The sequence below is a fragment of the Molothrus ater genome, chromosome 21 (assembly GCF_012460135.2).
Source record: "Molothrus ater isolate BHLD 08-10-18 breed brown headed cowbird chromosome 21, BPBGC_Mater_1.1, whole genome shotgun sequence".
In the NCBI taxonomy this organism is placed as follows: domain Eukaryota; kingdom Metazoa; phylum Chordata; class Aves; order Passeriformes; family Icteridae; genus Molothrus; species Molothrus ater.
The window spans coordinates 5,545,461-5,568,373 of record NC_050498.2 but is presented as its reverse complement, the minus strand read 5'-3'; the positions used below and the strand labels follow the sequence as shown (position 1 = coordinate 5,568,373).

The 22,913-nt window shown below is 49.6% G+C and overlaps 3 protein-coding genes and 1 non-coding gene across 7 annotated transcripts in view; 3 read left to right on the top strand and 1 right to left on the bottom strand.

Annotated features, from left to right (window-relative positions):
* The first annotated feature begins 1,126 nt into the window (after positions 1-1,126).
* On the top strand, positions 1,127-11,735 carry UNC45B (unc-45 myosin chaperone B). The gene is made up of 21 exons (XM_036395384.2): positions 1,127-1,156; positions 1,262-1,345; positions 1,470-1,639; positions 1,912-1,948; positions 2,233-2,408; positions 2,991-3,080; positions 3,527-3,694; positions 3,924-4,092; positions 4,361-4,531; positions 5,382-5,553; positions 5,787-6,087; positions 6,258-6,352; positions 7,011-7,152; positions 7,586-7,726; positions 7,908-8,035; positions 8,452-8,518; positions 8,828-8,941; positions 9,025-9,140; positions 9,467-9,584; positions 9,685-9,840; positions 10,939-11,735. Exons 3-21 carry the CDS (start codon positions 1,478-1,480, stop codon positions 11,203-11,205), a joined length of 2,790 nt encoding a protein of 929 aa, XP_036251277.1. The 5' UTR covers positions 1,127-1,156; positions 1,262-1,345; positions 1,470-1,477; the 3' UTR covers positions 11,206-11,735.
* Positions 11,736-13,583: 1,848 nt separating this feature from the next.
* Positions 13,584-13,681, top strand: LOC118694386 (Z30 small nucleolar RNA). The gene has a single exon (XR_004981413.1). It is a non-coding gene; the product is annotated as a Z30 small nucleolar RNA (small nucleolar RNA).
* Positions 13,682-15,418: 1,737 nt separating this feature from the next.
* On the bottom strand, positions 15,419-18,921 carry PEX12 (peroxisomal biogenesis factor 12). The gene is made up of 3 exons (XM_036395410.2): positions 18,796-18,921; positions 17,894-18,438; positions 15,419-17,230 (listed from the first exon to the last, which is right to left on the bottom strand). Exons 1-3 carry the CDS (start codon positions 18,919-18,921, stop codon positions 16,831-16,833), a joined length of 1,071 nt encoding a protein of 356 aa, XP_036251303.1. The 3' UTR covers positions 15,419-16,830.
* A 130-nt stretch (positions 18,922-19,051) lies between these two features.
* The window catches only part of AP2B1 (adaptor related protein complex 2 subunit beta 1), a 77,991-nt gene continuing 74,129 nt past the window's right edge, over positions 19,052-22,913 (top strand). The window contains exon 1 of one of the 4 annotated variants that reach the window (XM_036394968.2): positions 19,052-19,135. The gene's annotated coding sequence lies outside the window, so the exon portion shown is untranslated. Of the gene's footprint in view, positions 19,145-19,209; positions 19,229-22,913 lie in introns of those variants that run through there. The other 3 variants (XM_036394965.2, XM_036394966.2, XM_036394967.2) reach the window with 3 other exon arrangements.

Genomic DNA, 22,913 nt, shown 5'->3' with positions numbered 1-22,913 from the left:
TGAGTCTGTCCAAGGCAGGGATGGCATCTTGCACTTTCCACAGCTGTTGTCCTTGTACCTTGGACATATTCTCCAACAGGTATAGATGTGGAAGGTGCTCTGGATGGAGATGCCTGCAGCTGTGGTGTTGATGATTTGCTGTGAAGGGATTTACAAATGGAAATGGAATCACCTCCTGCCTGGATACCAGGACCAGGCAGTGCTGCTGGTGGTGAGTGAATAAAACAGGAGCCCACAGAACAGGGAAGTTCTCTGCTAATTCTTGCTGTGTAAGAGCCACAAGCCACAACACAGATCACACAATTAAAGACAATGATATTTTTGCTCCTGGCAGTGTTTTGGTCAGCTCATGCTCTCCTCAGTCATTTCCCCATCCTGCCAGTCCCTGCTTTGCTTTATAGCTGGGATGCTGGTAGGTACACTGGGGAAGGCAGGGCCTGTGTTCGGGGGAGATAAATCAAAAAGCAGAATTCCTGATTGAGACTGCTGGGTTGAAAGGCTCGGTTCTCTTGGAGCTCAGTGCTGCTCTGTCTCCTGGTGCCACTCAAATTGAGCCACTCATCACAGCAGTTCCAGTATGTTCCAGTCAGCCCCTGTCAGTGTGTTGCTGAATGACCACGTGTGGGGTGGGTGGCAGCACCAGACTCGGGGGGGGGATTTCAGTGGGATGGGCTCCCAAATGCCCTGCAAGGAGGAGGAGGCAGCGCTGGGTGTCAGTCAGCTTTCCATCCCAGGGAGTTCTGGAAGGTGCTGGGCACTGCTGCAGCTGCTGGCCTGGGGCCACTCGTTCCCGAGGCTCAGCTGTCTCATGCTTCCCTAAATAGAAAGGGAAAAGGGTCTGAGCACTGTGACAGGGGTCAGCCATCCCAGCCGTGGGCTTTTTTGGCATGAGCCTCCCCCTTCCTGCTCCCCACACCCTTTGCAGCTCTGCAGGCAGAGGGGAGCTGGGATTTGCCCTGGCAGGAGGGAGAGGATTCCCTCCTGCTGCAGAGGGGAGCTGCCTGCCTGCAGCCAGGTGCCCCCCGAGCTGGCCCTGGCTCCCAGCCCTCCCCAGGCGTATAAAGCACGAGGGGACAAGGAGGGGACAGGCTGTGGTGACAGGTGACACTGACAGGCAGCAGGAGCTGCCAGGTCCTGCCCAAACTTGGAGTGGGAAGTGAGTTCTTTCCTGAGCCACACGGACTCTGTAGTGCTGGCAGATTTAATTCCTTTTTTGTTGTTTTCTTTTCTCTTTTTTTTTTTTTTTTAATTGATTCCTAAGGATCTACATTTGTGGGAAAAGCTTCTGAGAAGTCACAGCCTTGAAGAGCAATTTAGGTCTTCATTTTCAAAACTCTTCGTCCTGGTAAGCTGCTTTTATTAATGTGTGTTAATTACATGTCAGTCTCATGGTGGAACTCAGCTTGGGGGAGTAGGCAGGCGACCCAGGCAGTTGAAAATGGGACACAAATTGATGTTTTTCCTTCAAGCTCTCCAGATGGAGGATCCCATTCAGCTGAAAGAGGAGGGCAATAAGTATTTTCAGGCCAGTGACTACGAGAAAGCCCTTCAAAGCTACACTCAAGCCATAAAGCTCAACAAGGACAAGGCGCTGCAGGCGGTGCTGTACAGGAACAGGGCAGCCTGTTTCCTCAAAAAGGTGAGAACAGCTCCCCTCACCTGGGCACTGCTCAAGGGGAGAAGAGCAGGAGGGCAGCCAAGGGCACCCACTGGCTGTGGACTGGGTGGTTTGTCCATTTTTTGAATAGGGTTTTTCCAGCTGGTCTGAAATGAAATGTTCTGGGCTCGTGCTGGAGCTTCACTGGGGTGTCCCCCTGGGAAATGGGAACAGAGAGATCCCAATGTCCATCAGCAGTGGGGACATGCCCTGCTATTCCATGGCTAACAAATCTCTCCTTCCTGGTTTAACAGGAGGAATATGCCAAGGCAGCCTCGGATGCATCTAGAGGTAAGGAGGGGGCTGTTATGAGGAGAGCTGGATACACTTGCTCAGCCTGCTCTCACATCTGCTTTTGAGACACTGTGGCCTTATTCCTTGATGTCCACTAACACCCAAGTGCTGAGGCCACAAGGGAATTCCTGGAAGTTCAAGTGATGTTCCAATTCGGTGTGCTGGTCCAAACAGTGCTAATCAGGCACTGTTTGATGCTAACAACAAAGGAAATCACAGTTTGCACAAGCCACTTGCAAGCAGCAAGCTCTGATGCCTGGTGTTTTGGATCCCTTTCCCAGCTATTGACATCAATGCTTCGGACATCAAAGCCTTGTACCGTCGCAGCCAAGCCCTGGAGAAACTGGGCAAGTTAGACCAAGCATTCAAAGATGCTCAGAAATGTGCCACCCTCGAACCCCGCAACAAAAACTTCCAGGAGACCCTCAGGAGACTGGGGGCCAACATCCAGGAGAAGGTAAATGCCAGGGGAACAGTGCTGGATTCACAGACCAGGGGTGGGAAATCCTTGCTCTGGGTTGCATCAATGGATTGTTGGTCATACTGGAAATTTGTGGCAATATAGGGGGATAAATAGGCTCCATTGACTGGAAGTTCATACTTGACGTGTGTAAATCTGAGGGTTGGGTTGAATGGTTAAATTAAAAAGTGTGGCAGCTCCCTCCAGAGGCTGGCCTGGTCCTGAGTCTCTTGGAAAGGTCTTGGCAAAGGTCTGGACAAGCTTTGGGCTGGGTCTGGCTGTTGCCACGTTGCCACAGTTACCTTTACAGGGGTGCTGTGAAGAAATCCTTGCACCACTACCTCCTAAGAAGTCTCAGAAATCAAGGTTTAGGATTGGCTCTGCCTGTGCCCATGAGATTGGTAATGGATGCTGATTGCTGAGAAATTCATCTCCTGTTATTCAGCTTAAATTGTGCATTAAATTGAGCATTAAATCTTTGCCTGTGGTGTGAGGGGAGGGAGTATTCTTGAAGTGAAAAAGGAAACCTGCTCCTCAATTTTCTCCTTCTGATGCCCTGTGCTCTCCCTCTTGGCACAGCTGCGCATTCAGTTCTCCACAGACTCGAGGGTGCAGAAGATGTTTGAGATCCTGCTGGATGAGAACAGTGACAAAGAAAAGCGAGAAAAGGTGAGAACTGCCCTGGGCTTGGCAAAATGGCTGTTTGATGTCAGAGGCTGCTCCAGGGAGCAGAGCCCTGCATTCCCTTCCCCACCTCCCCTGGATGGAGGATGAGAGAAGGAGCTGGAAGGTGAACTGCACTCAGAGAGAGGGAAAAATCACCCCTGTGCCAAGGGAAGGTGGCCCAACCTCCTAAAATACCGAAGGGGGGAGGGGGGGGGGTCAGCTGAGGTCCTGCCACCCTCCAGATGTTCCTTCCAAGCAGTGACCCACTCTTCTTGGGCAGAGCAGAGCTGATCCCTGAATGCACCTGGATCAACTCTCTGGTGGGGTCTGAGCTGATCTTCTGCATCTGTCAGGAGATGGCTCCCACCAGGATCTCCCAGAGCTGCCCAGAGATGGTTCTGGAGGCTGGGCTGTGCCACTGACCCCTGGTTCTTCTGCCTCCCACCTAGGCTGCAAACAACCTCATAGTCCTGGGGCGGGAGGAAGCAGGTGCTGAGAGGATTTTCCAGAATAATGGGGTCAACTTGCTGCTGCAGCTGATAGAAACCAAAAATCCTGAGCTGATCCTGGCAGCCGTGAGGACACTTTCAGGAATGTGCACAGGACATAAGGCTCGGGTAAGGACAGGGTGCTTGGACCTTCACTGCTATTGCCTTTTGCATCTGGGGAAGGGGAAATTGAAATAGTTTGTGTTGTTTGTGAGCAGTGGGAGAAGATTAAAACTCTGACTTGTACTGAGTCAGGATTCACTGAGGAAAATAATTTCTTTGTCCCAGCTGAGCCTAGAGGATACAGGGAGGGAAGGCCTTTGCTAACACTGTCCTGCTCTCTCCTTCCTGGGGCCAGGCCACTGCCATTCTCCATTACCTGGGCATCGACAGCATTTGCATGTGGATGTCAGTGGACAATGAAGAAATCTCCCTGGCTGTCTGCAACCTCCTGCAGACCATCACCGACTGCCTGCTGGGCCAGGGGAAGGAGGAGCACCACGGCAAGGAGGAGGCTCTAGTGCTAGGTAACAGCACATCACCTGCTCTTCATTCCCTCTGGGCCCAGCAGGGAGGGCTCTGCTCCTGGGATTCCACCTCATTCCTTGTTCCTTGCTGAAGTGGGGACTTTACCCTTCAGCTGTACAGGAGGGCAACCTGCACACAGCTCTCAACCTCATGGGCAGCTTAAATACTTCTGTTCCAGCCACACAATGGCTTTGAATGGTTTTGACTGAGCTCACCTTGCAGAGGTAACTTCTTGTAACTGGCTGCTACTGCTTTGCTTCTGTGTAGACACCAAGAAGGATTTGAGGATGATCACGATGCGTTTGCTGGATATGCTGGTCAGTAAGAAAGTGTCTGGGCAAGGGCGAGATCGAGCCCTCAACCTCCTCAACAAGAACATACCAAGGAAGGACCTGAAAGACCATGACAACAGCAGGAGCATCTTTGTCATCGACAACGGTGAGTCCTTGTCCCCATCCTGTTCTGATTTGGGAGATGTGGAGCTGTGTGTTCTTGCCTGAATACCTGTAGAGCTGGCATAAAATACCAGCTCCTTCCTATAAAATAAATCCTATCTGGCTTTTTTTGGTGCATGCAAGTCTGGAGCAAAGTTAGACTTATTAGCAAGGAACAGTACTAAGAGAAAATCAACTGTGTACGAGAACAAGAATTTTGAGTTTCTGAAGGACTGCCTACTACCTCTGGTTAGTTTCTCCAATGTGTTTGCTAATGTTAGGAGGATTTGGCTTAGATAAATTGTCTGCTTTAGACAGGATGAGATAAGCACCTGCTGAGCTTGATGGACCCATAAATTGATCAATTGTAAAGCTGGATGAGGGTGAGGAAAATGTGTGCTGTGTGTTTTTATAGTAATTCCAATGCATGTGTGTGTTACCATTTTGATGGAAGATATTTAATAATAATTCAGCAAAAAGAGAGTTAAGTCATCCAGAATCACTTGAAAGTGGCTGGGTTTTCCTCAGCCAGAGCCTCCAGCCTTGGAGGTCAGTAGGTTTAATGTCTCCTGACAAAAATAACAGATCCAGCCAGGGGCCTAATGCTGTTCTGCTTATCTCACTCTGAGAACTGGAAAAAAGCCTGATGCTGCAAACCTGTAATCTCACCAGCAGAAGCTCCTCCCCAGTAAATATCTGAGTGTCTTTTTTGCTTAAGACTTATGTGATTAGGCTGCAAAATAATTGAAAACCATCCAAACTGGCTATTCCACAGCAAGAAAGTAACAAATGGTATCTTGAATTTTGCACAGACCCTCTCCCCTCTGACAACCATATCACTCTATCATTTCCAGGCTTAAAAAAGATACTGAAAGTGGTGGGCCAGATTCCTGAGATGCCTGACTGCCTGCCACTGACAGAGAACACCCAGCTGACTGCCTCTGTCCTCCTGAATAAGCTCTACGATGACCTGCGCTGCGACCCAGAGCGGGACAACTACCGGCTGATCTGCGAGGAGTACATCAAGTGAGTTGGGGTGAGCTGGCCCAGAGGGCAGGAGCAGGGCTTCTTGAGGGTGAGACCAGGCAGTTGAAGTCTGCTGGGGTTCTGGAAGACTATGACTTGCTTGAGATCCTGCTGGATCACAGCTTCACAGGAATTTGCAGTCGCGAATATCCGATGTGATTCAGCAGCATGGCTGAGGGAGAGCATCCCCTCCCCGCTACTGTTCTATACCCTGCTCCCTCTATCCCATGCAGGAGCAAAATTGACCCACAAGACATGGATAAGACACTCCATGCTGTCCAGATTGTGTCTGGTGTTCTGCAAGGTCCCTTTGACTTGGGCAACAAGCTGCTTGGCATGAAGGGAGTGATGGAGATGATGGTTGCCCTATGTGGGTCTGAGAGGGAGATTGACCAGCTGGTGGCTGTGGAAGCTCTCATCCATGCTTCCACCAAGCTGAGCCGAGCCACCTTCATCATCACCAACGGGGTGACACTCCTGAAGGAGATCTACAAGAAGACCAAGAATGAGAAGATCAAAATCCGAGCTCTGGTGGTAAGGATGCCGCCCCGCCTCTACTGCCTGCCACACTCGGCAGCTTAATCCCAGACTTGGGAGAGGAGGGAGGTTCTGGGGATGAGAGATGGGCTTGGGCTGTTTTGGGGCAGCAACACAAGAGGATTAATGAGCCCTTCTCACTGGTACATCCTTTTTGTCCTCCTCAGGGTCTCTGCAAGCTGGGCTCAGCAGGAGGCACGGACTATGGCCTGCGGCAGTTTGCTGAGGGCTCCACTGAGAAGTTAGCCAAGCAGTGCCGAAAGTGAGTGACTTCACTTCTTCCTTCAGTTATTCCAATCTTTGCAAAGCACAATATGTTCCTCTCCCACGAGATCCTGCCCACACATTGGCTACATTTCCTGTGCTGCCTGCCAGCTGACAGTGCCCCCAGAGCCATTGCACCAGGACATAGAGCTCCTCTGTGCCTGAAGCAGCCATGTGCTCCTCCTGCCTCAATACCCAGAGGAGCCTTCTGCCTCCCTCACTGCACCAGGTCTGCTGTCTCCCTCTTTGCCAGAGTGGCACAGCCTGATTAATGCTTACTTTGAATATGCACAAGTCCCCTCTGAAGGTGAATTTGCCAGGTGGAGTAACCAAGGAGGTGGGATCTAGTCAGGAAGTGACTGAATGGGTGGTCATTCCTGCAGGCATCTCGTGTTTCATGGAATGGAAAAGGCAAAGCAGTGCTGAGTAGCTGTCCTGGTCTGTCATTCCCTGCAGCATTTACATCCCACAAGTTGGGCCATGGGGCGGAAGGTCATGTCTCAAGGGGAAGCATCCCCAGTCTGAGGAGCTGCAGCAGAACCTGAGGACATATTTGGGCTTGAATCAGCCTCAATATCTGTTTTTACTCCCTCTTTTTCCAGATGAGTTAGTTCTGGCTCCCAAGATAGAGATGTGAGTGTTTTTCTCTCTTCCAGGTGGTTGTGCAACACCAGCATCGATGCCCGCACCAGGAAATGGGCTGTGGAAGGGCTCTCCTACCTCACCCTCGATGCAGATGTGAAAGATGACTTCGTTGAAGATGAGCCAGCCCTGAAAGCTATGTTTGAATTAGCCAAGGTCCATCTCCTTTCCTTTTTCCCTCATTCTTCTGGTAGCATCAAGTTCTCCCAGCTCGCCAGCCCTGCACTGTGCCCCAGTCAGAAGGAGCTGTGACCCCGACCCCTCACCTCTGGTTCAGCAGAACTTCAGTTTTGCGTGTGCCCCAGAGACATCTCAGGGCTGCCACCATCCTCCTCTTTTCCCTGGGCTGAGGGAGGTTGCTCCTACCTTCACTGTCAGCAACTGCCTGAAAACCAAAGGCACCAAGGTGTTGACAGCACCTGATGATGTCCAACACCTTGTTTGACCATGAAAACTTTCATGGGCTATGAAGCTGGGTATAAAGCTAAGAACATTTCCACTAGTGAAAACACCATCCTGGCAGTCCAAAGGGACCTGTTTCCCTGCTGTGCCCTTCTCACCCTCACACAAGCTTTATTTTCCTCTGCAGGCAAGTGACAAAACAATCTTGTATTCTGTGGCTTCTGCACTGGTGAACTGTACCAACAGCTACGATACCAAGGAGCTGGTCCCAGAGCTGGTGCAGCTGGCTAAATTCTCCAAGCAGCACGTGCCTGAGGAGCATCCAAAGGTGGGTTGTGTCCAGCTGGAGATGCTGTTCAGAAAGACTTTATTTGGTGTATCCATTGTCACAGACTTCAGTTCTCCTGCCTCCAGGCTGAAGTTGTTTGCTCTCCAACCAGGCTGTTGGGTGGCTGGATGGCAGAATGGCAGCTGCTAAGGGCTAATCCTTTCCAATGTTTCCTCCTCAGGACAAGAAGGATTTTGTGGTGAAGCGGGTGAAGCGGTTGCTGAAGGCTGGGGTTGTCTCTGCCTTGGCCTGCATGGTGAAGGCTGACAGTGCCATTTTGACTGACCAGAGCAAGGAGCTCATTGCCAGGTGCCTTCACTGCAGTCCTGGGAGCTGGGAGTGCTGGGCAGCCCCTGTGCCTTGGGAATGGACACCTGGGGTGGGCCATTCTGCCTTTGGGGGAGTGTGGGAAGCAAGGATTTAAAGCCAAAGTTTTTGTTCAGAGGTGTCATAAAAATACATGTTCTGACCTTCAAGCTGCTTTGCTGAAATGCATTTTTGAGTCCTCTGTATTGGTCTGGCTGGAATAGAGTTCATTTCACAGACCTGGAAACTTCTTCCTCTGCCATTTGTTGCTTCCTCATAGAGTGCTGTTTGAGGTTTAGGCACCTGGAATTTACCTGGTGTCTCTGGCACTCCTGCAAAACCTCAGCCCCGTTCCATGAGGTCTGTTGGCTGCTGCTGTCCCCCATGGCTGTCTCACTGAGTGTTCTGTGCCCCTGCAGGGTGTTCCTTGCCTTGTGTGAAGACCCCAAGGACCGCGGGACCATTGTTGCTCAAGGTGGTGGGAAGGTGATTACTTTCACGTTCACAGTTCCTGATGTGCTGTTAATGTCTGCTGGGGTGTGTCTCCGGTGAGGGACAGTGACAGAAGAGCACAAATTGTCCCCCCCAGGGCCATACTGACACTGCAGTCCCATCTCTGCAAGGCTCCAAAGAAGTGATGCTCTTGGAGTGACGGTGTGAGCCTGTGGTGCCTATTTGAGAGCAAAAGCATGACATCACAGAGGGCTACGGGATATTTTTAACTTGGTTTACTCTGTTAAGGCAGTCTTGTAAATCTTCTTAGAACACTGAATGGTTTTTCCTGTGTGTCTCCAGGCCCTGATACCTCTGGCTGTGGAAGGCACAGATGTTGGCAAGATAAAGGCTTCTCATGCTCTGGCAAAAATTGCTGCTATCTCCAATCCAGACATTGCATTCCCTGGAGAGAGGGTAAGCTTAAAAATAATAAAATCAAAAGCATTGATAGTTCCTTTAGCAAAATGAAAATTGCTAATGCAGGCCTTCTCTTCCAGGTGTACGAGGTGGTGAGGCCCCTCGTCAGCCTGCTGAACACAGAGAGAGATGGCCTCCAGAACTACGAGGCTCTGTTAGGTCTCACAAACTTTTCAGGAAGAAGTGATAAACTTAGGTGAGCTTTACTGCTTTTTAACCTTCCTTCTTCCTCAGGAGTGAATGTCAGTTACTTGTAGGGCTATGAAGACTGGTCAGTTTGAGCTACCTTTGGCAGAGTTACAAAGGTCTCACGGCTAAAAGATTGATGAGATAGGAAAAGGAGAGTGGTTTATTTTCCTCTAGAAACAGCAAAGACATGAACTTCATCTGCATTAGAAGGGAATGAACCACATCATGAGCTCCAGACACTGATTTGTTTCAAGGCCTTCCCTGCAGTTAATATTTGATAAGTTGGTTACTTCTTGACCTGTAATGTGGGGTTTTTACTGCTCTTTGCCACAGGTTGAAGATAATCAAAGAGAAGGCCCTGCCAGATATTGAAAACTACATGTTTGAGAACCACGACCAACTTCGACAGGCAGCCACTGAGTGCATGTGCAACTTGGTGGTCAACAAGGAGGTAAAATCCCCCCGGGCATGTCCAAGCTGACTGCGTGCCCCTGGCCCTGTGAGGAGCTGTCCCTAACTGTGCTACCTCTGGGTATCTCTGGGGTTTTTAGGTTCAGGAGCGGTTTGTGGCTGATGGCAATGACCGGCTGAAGTTGGTGGTGTTGCTGTGTGGTGAGGATGATGAGAAGGTTCAGGTTGCAGCAGCAGGAGCCCTGGCCATGCTGACAGCAGCACAAAAGAAACTCTGCTCGAAGATGACTCAAGTGGTGAGGCCATAACTCTGGCTGTGGGCAGTGTGTGGGATGTACCCTGCAGATGTGAAGAAGTCTCTCCAAAGGAATATGCAGTTTACTAGTTCAATACTGAGGAACCTAGAGAAGCTGGGACCTGGGTGTGCATGCTTTGATAAATAACCTGAAACCCAAACCTTGTTCCACATGGAAATGAGAAGAGCTTGACTGATAACCTACTGAGCTTTAGAGATCCCAAAGGATGTCCCTTCCCTGCACAGATCTGTAGGCCCTGAGAACCCAGAGCCTGCATGGCTGAGGGTCTGAAGAACTGTGGCTGAGAACTCCCGAACCCTATCTTGTTACACACTTGGTTGGACTCTGGAGATCATTAAGATAAAATGATTAATCAAGCCAACAGAGGAGCTCAAGAAGGTTGGGGTGGGGGAGTTATCCTGGTCATCTCAGCTGTGTCAAGACTCTGGTCAGATTCTTTTCACAGAGATTATGCAGCAGATTGAATATGAAACATATTCCATGTTGTCCCAGTGTCACAGACACATTTTATGGAAAATCCTTTCCTTAGGATTTTTTCTCCTGAGAAGCTGAGAGGCCTCAGGAACAAAATGTAAACAATGGTTATCTGCTGCTGTGGAATGCAACAGGTGCATCTGGGATTGGTCTCATGTGGTTGTTTCTAATTAATGGCCAATCACAGTCAGCTGGCTCGGACTCTGTCTGGGACACAAGCTTTTGTTATTCATTCCTTCTTTTTCTATTCTTAGCCAGCCTTCTGATGAAATCCTTTATTCTATTCTTTTAGTATAGTTTTAATATAATACATATCATAAAATAATAAATCAAGCCTTCTGAAACATGGAGTCAGATCCTCGTCTCTTCCCTCATCCTAAGACCCCTGCCAACACCATCACAGTCCCAGTGCTGTGGAAGATTCTGACTTAGGTGCAAGAAAAATTGGGTTAAAATGTTTGGAGTCAGGTTTCCTTAGTTAAAAAATTAAATAATCATAAATGACATGAGTACTGCCCTTTCTTCTGCTGAAGGAAGCCAAAGTCATGTTCCTGGTTGAGATATTCTTCAGATCAGTACAAATGATCTCTCTTTCCCTTGCAGACCACCCAGTGGCTTGAAATCCTGCAGAGGCTCTGCTTGCACGACAACATGGAGGTCCAGCACCGAGGACTGGTCATTGCCTTCAACTTAATCAGCTCTGACAAAGAGCTGGCCAAGAAGCTGGTGGAGTCAGAGCTCCTGGAGATCCTGACCTACGTGGGGAAGCAGGAGGATCACCCCAAGAAGCAGCACATCATAAATGTGGCACGTGATTGCCTCACCAAGTGCATGGATTACGAGCTGATCAAACCTCTCTCTCGGGCGTGAGGGAATGAAAAGCACCAAAACAAGGCTGAGTGTTGGGGGGAAAAATGGAGAAATATGGACAAGTGAGAGCCATGAGGAGAATCTAGTGCCATTGTCAAGGCACTGAATAGTTTGGGGACAGCTTTGGAGGATCATAAAGTGTATGAGGAAAAGGAGGGAATTTGCCTGGGAAATTTGGGATGTGTCCGTCTGAGTAATTCCCAGATGGTGTAAATCCTTTCTCTGCCCCCATTCAGCTGATAATGATGAAAGCTTCAGCTGTAAAAGGGTTGGTTGTGTTGGAGACATGTCAGGAGGCTGTTGGAAGGAAACTCAACAAAGCTGAAATTGGTTCTGCCACCACCTGCGGCTCCTGGTACTTCTGGAATTCCCAGCAATGGTAGAATGGGGAGGGAGGGTTAAGTGCCTTCTATTCTGTAGTCAGAAAAAAGGATTTTAGCTGTGTGCTTTTTTTGTTCATTTATTGGAAAATGTGTGCCAAAGTGTGAGGATGGTGGGTGAACTCTTAATAAATTCACCACTTTGTTCCATGTGGAATTCCTGTTCTGATTTTATTAAGCTAAAGTAGAATTTAAGGCAAGTCTTGCATCACACCTAGAAAAATTGAGTAATTGGTAATATAGGTTGAATTTTCACTCCTTGCAAACCATCCAGTGCTCCCAAATGTAGCAGAGTCACCACAAAGGTGTCACACCAAGGCACAGGAAATGTTGAAAATATCCAATTTATGAAAAAAAACAGAATGAGAAGCAACTCACCAGTCATCATCACATTAAACTTTTTCACATACATATTTTCATTCAAGCACAGATTTTTAATGCACACTGTGGACAACACAAAAATCACACTGTTGTTTTGGTTCCTGGGGGAAAGTCCCTAAGCATGTAATAAATATAATCTTATTCAATAATTATTTAAATATTAATTCAAGCACATTAAAATATTTCTGATCATACTAAATATTAGTGATGTTCACAATAGGCATAGCATGATGAAATGCTGAGGTTTTGGGTTTTGAAAGGAACCATGAGGATAGTATTTTCTTGCATGTTAAGGGGAAAAAAAAATGAAAGTGTCTCTAGTGTCCTGAATTTGGAAGATTGAAAATTTTAAGCTAACAGGTTTGATAAGCTAAAAGCAGATTTATTTGGGGGGTGATTCCAGCTGTATTCAATGAATGTAATCAGGTTCAGTTAAATCGCTCGTGCTTTATAATCACATCTGGGGGATATCAGGCTCTTCTTCCAAACCAAGAGAGCCACATTCTGCAGTGATAAATATGGTTTGTTTTCTGCCAGCCTTCAATTTTGGATACCCATTTTTAGGGCTTTTGAATCTGGCTTTCGAAAGTACTTTCCATTACCTCTACACAGGTTTACCTAACCAGCATCTCTGACACCAAGACAAAATGCCATCGGTATTGAAGGGCAAAGTTTCCCTTCTCCCACTAAAGCTTCTCTTTGGAGCAACTAGGTTCTACTAACTGACTGTTGCTGAAGTTGAGGGGGGAAATAACTTCTGCAAAAGCCATTTATTGGCATTTCTTTTAGCTAAACACGGACGGAAAACCCGTTTTACACTCATAGGGACCACCCTCTCCCTCAGCCTCCCTCAGGCTCCCTCAGGGCGGGAAACGCTCGCACCGCCCCCAGCTCATCTAGCGCGCAATCCTATTGGCTCCCACCGGCAGAGCCGCGCGTTGTGATTGGTTGCTGCCAGCGGATGGGTGGGGCGAAGAGGGCGGCTCTGCCCCGGCGCGGCCGGGCCTGCGGGAGCGGAGCGGCGTGAGGGGGACGGGACAGGGGATACTGCATATGGGGCACTGGGGGATGCGGGACCGCGGTGAGGCAGCTGAGGGCTCGGAGTGTGCGGGGATGGGGACACGGAGGGTGAGAGGACGCGGAAGTGGCTCTGGGGGCTGGTTGTGAGGAGCCCGAAGCCGGCCGAGGTGTAGGGCATGTGGGGTTTACTGAGATCTGGGAGCACGGGGGATGTAGGATGGGCACGGGCAGAGGAACTGGAGACTGAAGAGCTGCAGGGACCTGGTGGGGGAGGGTACAGGGAAGGAGATGGGAAGAGAGTGTAAACGTGTGGCATGAGGGAAGGGAGGGATCCAACCAGGCCTCTGGAGCCTCGGAGAGACACTGACTGCAGCAGCATTTATAGGTATGGCACTTTTTTCCTCTTGAATTTGCCTAGTACTGCTCTGCTGACTTTGGCATGCCAGTCCGTGAGCTGTCTTCAGCTTCTGCTCAGCTGTAGAAGGAATGTCACCTCCGTCCCCTGCTCCATGGGCTTCATCCTCCTAGGGAGGAGGAAACCTCCCAGGCCCTGGCTTGGGAGCCAGCTCCTTGTTGGAGGCAAATAGATTTGCCCAGAAGCAATGATGAGCGAAGTATAGTCTGAACTGGTATTGCCGAGACTCCGTGTCTCTGCTCTGACCAGGGCATGATCACCTAATCTTCTCTCTGAGCTACTTTAGGCTAAGCTCTGCAGGGAACAGCTTTGCTGTCCTTGAAACTTTGGTGCACCCTAAAAAAAATACTAGGAGTTTTTAGCAGTTTAACAGCAGAAAAAGCCTTGATTTGAAAAGTAACCCAAATACTCATTGCTGCAGCATTGTGTGAGCTTGCAGTGAGGGGGGGATGTGGGTTTATCTCCCGTGTGTGCCATGGATCAAACGCCAGATCCTCTGCCACCGTGTCTCCTCTGTTAGTGCAGTGCAGACTCTGAGCTGTCTGTCCTGTAGAAGCTCACACTAGCAGTTCATTCAGCTGTATTCTCATTTAGTGCTTCCCAGCAGGGAGCCAGGAGTATTTTTGGAATACTCTCCATGAAGTGCAACCCCTTTGGGGTTGAGGGAAGGACCTAGGAAAAGAGATGATGCTATTCTCTAATTCAGTTTTTTTTTTGTTCTTTTCCAGGTCCTGATGACATCTTTATATTGATTTCTCTCTTCTGTGAAGAAAGAAGCATCCATGGGGAATATACACCTAGGAGTATGTTTCAGTGGTTTTCCCTTAACAGGAGAAGCTACTTTGTTTCTGTTAAGGAAATAGCAAAAGCTCAGTTGCTTCATGCTCTAATTTTTTGAACACTGCCTTGATGAGTTGTGAATGTGCCTTAGGTTCACCAGAGAATTTTTTAAAGACTTGCAAAGTCAAGTCCTGGCAGTGGATACTGAACAACTCCAGTGCTGCTGTTAATGTTGATGAAATTGTATTGAGCAACACCAAAGCATCCTGAGGGTGTATGTGGTACATGACTCTGTAGAAATCACTCTGTAGAAATTAGGATGTAAGTCCAAAGGTTGCTTTAATAAAGTTGGTGCTCCCTGAAAAAACTTCTCTTGTCAATCCTTAGCCAGTCATGGTTTTAAGAATGCAGTTAAAAAGCAGATAAATGGGATTTTTTTCTATAACCCAAATTGCTTTCGTAGCTCAGTTTTAAGGCAAGAAACCTGACAAATGAGTATTAATTGGCTGCTAAGGACAGGAGGTTTCAAAGGAGTCAAATCCAAGTTGGCATCCTGCAGCCATCTCCAGGAGCACAAGAAATCTGTCAGGTATCTGCTGAGCCTGTCACCATGGTGGGTTTGATGCTTGTTACTCAGCTAAGCTTTGCAGGACAATTTAATGTGTAAAGGAGAAATTACACCTGCTCAGAAATGGGAGGCTTCGATGTGGATGGTTCTGTGCAGGTCCTGGAGGTGGCCAAATCCAAGTTTGGCAGGGACAGGGGGTTGTGCAGGAGTGGAAAGCAGCCAGGGCCTGGCAGGTGGACATTTTGGGGAGAGGAAGGGGCATTAATCCTGGGAGAAGGAGCTGGAGAGGCCCTGGAGCAGTGTGGGATCAGATAACTGCTGTGTGTTAGTGAATTCTGCATTAGAGGGAGGATGAACCTCCCCAAGAGCCCTGCAGTGCTGAGGGTGAGTGTCCCACACCTGCCCAGCTTCTCCCTGAGCAGCAGATAAGTACCTTGGAAAGTATGGGAAGGATAAAAGGGAAATAAACCTATCCTGAAAAGCAATCATCAGTCAAATGCTTAATTAAATGAGCTGTTGCACTGGAGTCACCAGGACATTAACAAAAAGTAAAAAGTGATTTGGAACCTCAGAAAATCTCACACTTTGATGTGATTTGTCCTCCAGTAAGACATGTGTGTTCTTACTGGCTCTCTAAAGGAAGAGGAGTATCTTCATGGACCCCATTCCTACTGGAGAAGAGAGAAATGAGACAGTTTTTATTGTTATTATTCCACAGGGGCACAGGTAGAAGGGTCAGGGAGGTGTACAGAGATAATAAAACATCAGGAACAAATCTCATTTATTAGGGGTTTGGGGAAGATTCAAATTACTGCATTTTCCCACATTATTCAATAACCTTACTCTCTTGCTTAGAAGTGAAGGAGAATATTGGAGACTTTTATCTTCTGAAACAGAGCTAAAGTGGAGGGAAAATGAGATGCCTGGTTCAGTGGATTAAATGTTAGGAGATAGCTCTTAATCTGGAAAGACCAGAGTGGGGTCTGGACTTTGCACAGAAACTTGGCTCTTGTATTCTCTAAGCCCTGTCACCGTGATATCTGGAGCACTGCTGCTCCCTAGAGTCAGGAAAACAGCCTTCCATCTGAAAAATCAGCTGGCAAGCAAGAGCCAGCCATGCCACACAGCTTTTCTTTCCTCCTGTGTTCAGTGGAAGGATGTTTTGTTCTGATATCAATGTGCTACATGGCTGGGACTGGAATAATTGCAATGTAATGCTCAGACATTAAAGATTCTCAGCCTACAAAATGCTAAACTTACATCCACTACCATCACATGGAAAGATGAAAGCAGCTTTAGTCTTGTCTCTCTTATGTAAATAGAGCCCCCAGAGGAGCAAAGTGTTTTTCCAATAACCAGAAAAGAATTAAATTAGGTTCTCAATCAAGAAAGAATTTTGCTTTATAAAAGCAGATAATAATTAATGCAAAGACTTATTTAACAATAAATCATTCTCATCAGTTGGGAGTTTGTTTTAATCTGGTTTGTCATTTTCTCTCTTGTGCAGAAAATGTCACATTCCTCTTGTCCATCGTGTTCCCTTAAACAGTCAAAAGTCTTAATTTGGAACCGTTGATGGGAATTAGGAGGGTGATGTTCTCAATTCCAGGGTGAAGAGCCTGAAAATGCAGGAGGCTGAAGAGCAGAGGTTTAAGCCTGTCTCCACCTCTGACAAAGCCAGAGCTCACCCTGGGCAGCACAAGGGCCTGGGAAGCTGCCTAGGGAAGAAAAACCTGCCTGGAGAACTTCCCTACCTCTTTAATTTGCTGGCTCATGCCCTCCAGCAGCACCAGTGCTGGTCTTTGATCCTCACATCTACATTCCTCTTATCCAAATCAATGTTTTCTCCCTTTCAGCTTGTCTTTTAAGGCATTTCTGTGCTGGCTGACAGGCTGGGGCTGTGTGATACCTCTGCAACTGCCAGGATGTTTGAACAGCTTATCAACAAAGGGCAGAGCATTGCCAGAACGTGCAAAGGCAGCAAAGCCGATGAGCCACCGAGTGCTGCAGAGCTCACCGAGGAGCTGTTTGAAGCCTTCCATGGGATGTCCAAAGAGCTGCTGGAGGCTCCTGGGAGCCCTTCAGCTCTCAGGGGAGTAGAGTTTGACCAGGTGCTGCAGCTCTGTAGCATAGCCCGTGACTGGGCAGCGCTGGTGAGCCTTCACAAAGCCGTGGGCACAGCGGTAGCAGAACACGAAGCCGGACGTGGCCAGGGCCGTGGCGTTGACGCGCACCTTGCGGCACAGGGGGCACACGGACTTCAGGCTGGGCAGGACAGCTGAGCTGGGCTCGTGATCCAGGTGCACAGGAGGTGGAGGGGTGGGGAGGGCTGTCAGGGACTTGATGGTCTCCTGGTTTTCTGAGGAGTACCACCAGTCCAGGAACTGGAGGAAGAAGACGCTGACGGACAGGCCGGTGGACAGCGAGAAGGCAACGGCACCCAGAGCCCTCTTCAGGGCCGACTGCACTCGAGAGGAAAGGCTGCAGCAGAGAGAAGCAGGGAGAGATGGTTACTGCTGCACATTTATCCATCTAGAAACCATGGGGAAAAGCACCTGGGGAGTGACTGCTTCATACAGCTCCTTAATGCTAAATTAGTTGGTCACTGTGTCCCTATGTTTGCACTTATTAGGATGTTTTGGATTCTTGTTTTTATTTTAAGGAAATCCAAATCCTGTTTTTTTCAGAAGTCTAAATCAGAATAATTTGGATTGAAGGATCCTGGAGCACAGAGTGTTTCACTCCAGGTCACCATTTCACAGGGTATTCAGTGTGGCCATGACTAGCTGCTGCTTAGGAAAATCAAAGAAATAACTTTCAATCCTTTCAGCAACATTGCTGCAACTGCTGCACCTCCTTTGCTGGAAAAGTGCAGGGGAAGACTGAACAGAATAAAGGCTTGCATGCCCAAAAACACCCCCAAAGTCTGAAATTTTATTACCACAAAATCGTTTCAAGCTAATCCCTGCTACTGGTTTCCTTATTTTTGCTCACAATACACCCTTTTGGAGCCTATTTTGTCAGTGTGAACTTTCATCTTGAACTTTTGGAGAACAAGGCACTTTTACCTTGCAGCATCACCTCTAAATTTACACACCCACAGACCCCCCTGGAGAGCAACACCTGAGCCAGGTTCTGCCATACCTGTGTGTTTGACTTGAGGTGCTTTCAGCCCATTTCTTCTCCAGGGCCTGGATATCCTCTGCAGTCAGCCTGACCAGGCGGACACCAGCCAGCTTCAGCAAGGGGGAATGATGCTCAGCCTTACCCAGGATGTAGCACAGCTGCTGGATAAGAAACCAGCCCTCCCAGGTCATGTTCACATAGGGGTAGGCAGCTAGAAAGGCTCTGTAGAAGCGCTTCCAGGATGATGAGGGAGGGTGGATGGAGTATTCATCCTCTTCCCTCAGGCTGGACACCAGTTTCTCCAGCTTTCCTTTCAGGTAAGGAACAAGAACCAGCAGGAGCAGAGATTTCCAGTGGTGCCTCTTTGGCAGGCCAGCTGTGGCCAGAGGTTGCTGTCTGCCGTTTCCCATGGGGATCCTCTTCATGCTATAGAAGTTCTCAGAGAAGGAGGCGCTGCACCTGGCCAGGTAGTGCTGCTGGAGCAGCAAATCCAGAAGGACGTAAATCTCATCAAACCACCGCCAGAGGAACCCGTACCGGGCAGGATTGGACTCAGCAAGCACCTGTTGCAAAAGGGACACAAACCAAAAGGAATCAGAGCGGTTTGGGTTGGAAGGAGCATTAAAGATCATCTGGTTCCAGCCAGGCACCTTTTACTATCCCTGTGCTCCAAGCCCCGTCCAATTTGGATTTCAACACCCTCGGGGATGGGGCGGCCATAGCTTCTCTGCGCCAAGGCCTCCCCACCCTCACAGGGAAGGACCTGAAGGCAGAGTAAAATGCTAAATTATAAATCACAGCAGAAGTAAACGACGCCTCTAATTCTCAAACCCAGGTGACTCACAACTGTCCCGCTGCCTGCGAATGCGGCCGGAGTTGCACGCCAGCCCTCCCACCTCTCCCTTCACCCTCACCCTCACCTTGACCAGGTGCTGCAGGGCGGGTTTCACGGCGGCCATCAGGCTGTCCTGGGCCACCGCCTCGAACACGGACGGCCGCTCCTCACCGGCCGGGGCGGCCGTGAGGTGAGCGCCCACTTCCGCCATCACACACCGCGACACCGCCACACCGCCCCGCCGCCAGGGGGCGCCGCGGCTCGGCCCCGCCCCGCCTCCCGGAAGCGCGGGCCGCCGACGTTCCGCCCGCTGCCGCCGCTCTATGGTAGCGGGGCGCGGCCGCTCTGGGCGGGGAGGGTTTGATCTCGCTGATCCAAGTCCGCCCGGCCCCTCCGCTTCCGGTTCCGCCGCCGCCCCCGCAGCGGTGAGTCCGGTCCGTGAGTGGGGCCGGGGCTGAGGGGACGGGAGGGACACGGGGGACGGTGAGGGTCAGCGGCGGGACACTGCGGCAGGGCGGGTACGGACACTGCTGGGAAATTAGGAGGGGCTGAGGGGGCGCTGGGAGGGGTGAGGGCAGTGCTGGGGTGCCGCCATAGGGTGGGGAGGGTGCTGGGAGGGGATGGCGGGAGGAGGTGGGGGGAACTGGGATAGGGAGGGGAGAGAAACTGCTCAGGGAAGGGCTGGGGGATGATGGGAGAGCGCTGGGAGGGGATAGCGGGGGGAGACCAGGGGTGGGGGGACTGGTGTATGTGGGAAGGGGCACTGGGAGGGGGAACTGGGATAAGGTGGGAGGGGGCACTGGGAGAGGTGAGGGGCACTGGGAGGGACACCTGGGATAAGGTGGGAAGGGGCACTGGGAGGCGGTACCGGGAGGGGGGAACTGGAATGGAGTGGGAGAGTCGCTGGTGAGGCACTGGGAGTGGCTCTGGTGATGTACTGGAAGAGGCCACAGGGAGGACTGGGCAGGTGGTTGCAGAGGAGATGGAGGGGTGAGAGGAGTGGGGTCAGTGGGTCCCGGAAGGAGGCAATGGTCTGGGGTGAAGGATTGGACTGGGATGGGCCTTGGTGGGATGGGAATGAGTATTGCAAGGTGCTGGGATACTGGTGGGAGCAAGCAGGGATAAGGGCTGGGTGCTGAGAGGGACTGGGAGTGCTGAGGAGGGGAACTGGGATTTGTGGGGAATGCTCCTGTGACTGGGGCATACTGGGAGAGATCTGGGGAATGGTGCTGAGGGGGAAGGGCTGGTGGGCAGGGGGCTTGAGGGGGGTACTGGGGTGCCAGTGAAGGGTGGGTGGGTGCTGGGAGTCCTGCTGGAGGTGTGGGAGGGGCTGGGATGGGGCTTCCAGGGACTGGGCACCACCAAGGGGGTGTTTGGTCCCCAAGATGGGAACAAAATTGTCGTGCCAGCACAAGTTCAGGGCTGCAGGCACAGCTCCCCGTCTGCCATCCAGGTTCCATTGCTCTGTTTGTCTTCCTGGCCTGGGCCACGCTTGGGCTGTCACACAGCTCCTTGAGAGGCTTTCCAGGAAAAATGGGTGGCACCACTTCCACTGGAGTTAAACCAGGGATCACTGGAGAGATTTAGGGATTGATGGTTTCAATGTCCAGGAGCTTGCCTTAATCCCAAGGCCCTTAAACCTGCCCCCTCCTGTGTGGGATCAGTGCTGGGGAGTGGGTCAGGCTGACTGAGATCATGTGTGGGGTCAAGCAGGTGTTGCTCAGACACAGGGTCAGGTTTTCTGTGTGGGTTTGGGCTGAGGAGGCTTATCCTGCTTTGGTTCAGTCTGTATTGAAATGTCAAGGCACTGTTGGTAGCACTGAGCATTGCTGGAGCTTTCTGGAGCCATTCCTCCCTCTCATCTCTTCTGATTTGCTGGGGTTGGATCAGGAGGAGCCTTTTGCTCTTACCTGTTTCCATCTCAGCACAGAACAATAGTGAGGAGGGGGCAGTCTAAAGCAGATTTTTCTTCTGAAAATACAAGGCTGTTCATGATGTTCTAATTTACCTTGGCTCTCCTTGGTTTTAGATTTACAAGGAGCTGGCATTTTCTGCAGTCACACAAACAGCAGTGTTTGAAATATCTGGTTCCATTTGCTGTAAAGCACGCTGAGATTGTTAGTGATGAGATAATACCCAGTGCTGCTGGCAGGCTGTCTCTGAACAGTGTGCAAAGCAAGCTCTGACACACATGAAGCAGCAATCTGGGTGCTTGTGAGAAAAGGAGCTTTTTCCTGTGCTGCACATGGAGTAGGGCAGGTTGGTTATTCACCTAAGCCACCTCTCATTTGCATCCATCAGAGGAGCCATGAGCTGTGCTTGGCCCTGTCTGAGTGTTTCTAGGATTTTTCATGTTTCCAAGTATATGAAAGGAGAAAAACAACAATATCTGAAAGGAGGAAAACAACATAATGTGCTGCCCTTGGGGTTTAATGACCGTCTCTGAAATGCAGCAGGGTTCCTTCCTCTCTGTGTGTAGCTTTATTCAACTGGGCTGATGTTTATGGTGTTTGGGTTGGGTTTTTTCCTCCCCCCCTCTATTTTCTCTCTAATCTGCTGCTCTGGCCCCAGCTAAAGCTGTATTAGAGTAGCTCAGCTGAGATGTGACCCTGGATGACAAATCCCCACATAATGCAAACAAAGAACATCGAGGCCACATTCAGTGCTTTTTGCATGGCACTGTGCCAAATACTCTGGCAGAGAAAAACATTTTAAGTCTTCCTTTTAAGCTGAGCTCAAACCCGAAGGACTCTGTCAGCAATAATGTTGCAGCTGAACACAGGCTCTGATTTTAATTACAATACAAGCTCCACAGCAGCCTCTGCTTTCAGGGAGGGGCTGTGAGATTTTTGCTGGAAAAATTACACTCATTGTGGCTTTCCCAACCCAGCCTCTGTTTTGGAAAGAGGTTAAACCTCCTCTGCACGAGGAATGTGTTTCCAGAGCTGTCTCCACAGGCTTGGCAGGAGCAGAAAGGGAGAGAAATCAAAGCAAACCCAGTCATTCAGCCTAATTGGATGAGGTGGAAACAGGGCAGGCAGCAGCTCCAGCAAGCTGGGAAAAGCAACAGGTTGATCCTCATCCAGATGTTTGGCAACTGGACAGGATGATCCCATGAAAAAAGGGTGGAAATTGGGGCAGTGCCCCTCAGCAGCTGCTGGGAATTCAACTGCTGGGGTGTTCAGCTGATCCAGGTGGATGGGGGAACATGGGAGGGTGATGGCATTGGGGTTGGTGAAGGGATGAGGGAGGAAAGGGTTAAGGAAGAACAGTTGGATTGCACTGCTGGGCAGTCCTGGAGTTCAGAGCTGTGCTGGTCCTTTTGCTGCTGAGCCAGCAAGACCTGCAGGGTTTAGAGGCAAGACAGGCAGCATTTAGGGAACAGATGATTTACTGCTTTGCTGGCAGCCTGTAAGGTCATGGAAGGATGTGTAAGAAAAGGGGAATTGGGGCCAAAAAGATAGAAAAAGGAGGAAAGAAATGATAAAATCCTTTTTGAGATGGTTTTAGGGTCATAGTTCCTAGCATTGATACAGACTTTCATCAAAAGCAGTACAAGTGCCCACTCTGCTTGTTTTGAAAATTGCTTTATATTTGTCACAGGGCTAGCAATTGTAAGAATGAAATTATGGATATCCACATATGTTTGGGCAATCCCTGTATTCCAAGGCATTAATTTAGTTCTGTGGAGCAAGGGAAGTACTGGTGAGACCACTCTTGTGGCTCTGCTGAGCATTTGCTGCTCCAACAGCATTTTTCCATCCACAAAAAAAAATAAAAACCAAAAAAAAACAGAGCAGCACTGAAATAATGAGCTCTGTGTGTGTGTCTCAGAGGTGGGATGTCAGATCTTGGCAGAGAAATATTTCAATTTCAAGCTTGAGAAAACTGAAAAGTAATGGTTTCTCTTTTCAAAAAAAAAACCAAAAACCACTGTTTTGCATCTGCTGGGAACAAAAGCAGGGAAAGCAATGAAAGGCCTGGGGGTGGGTGTTGCAAGTGGGGTTAATTGTGCCTTCCATCAGATGCAGCACAGGCAGATATCGTTAGGGGGAGATGAGATGACAGTTTCCTTTGTCTGAAACATGGACTTCTCCTGCCAGGCGAGACACTGGATGTGCTTTTCCTTGGAAAATGAATCTGTGTACCCAGGAAAGACAGCTGCAGAGCACACCAGCATCTGCTGGTTATAAGGAGTTCAAA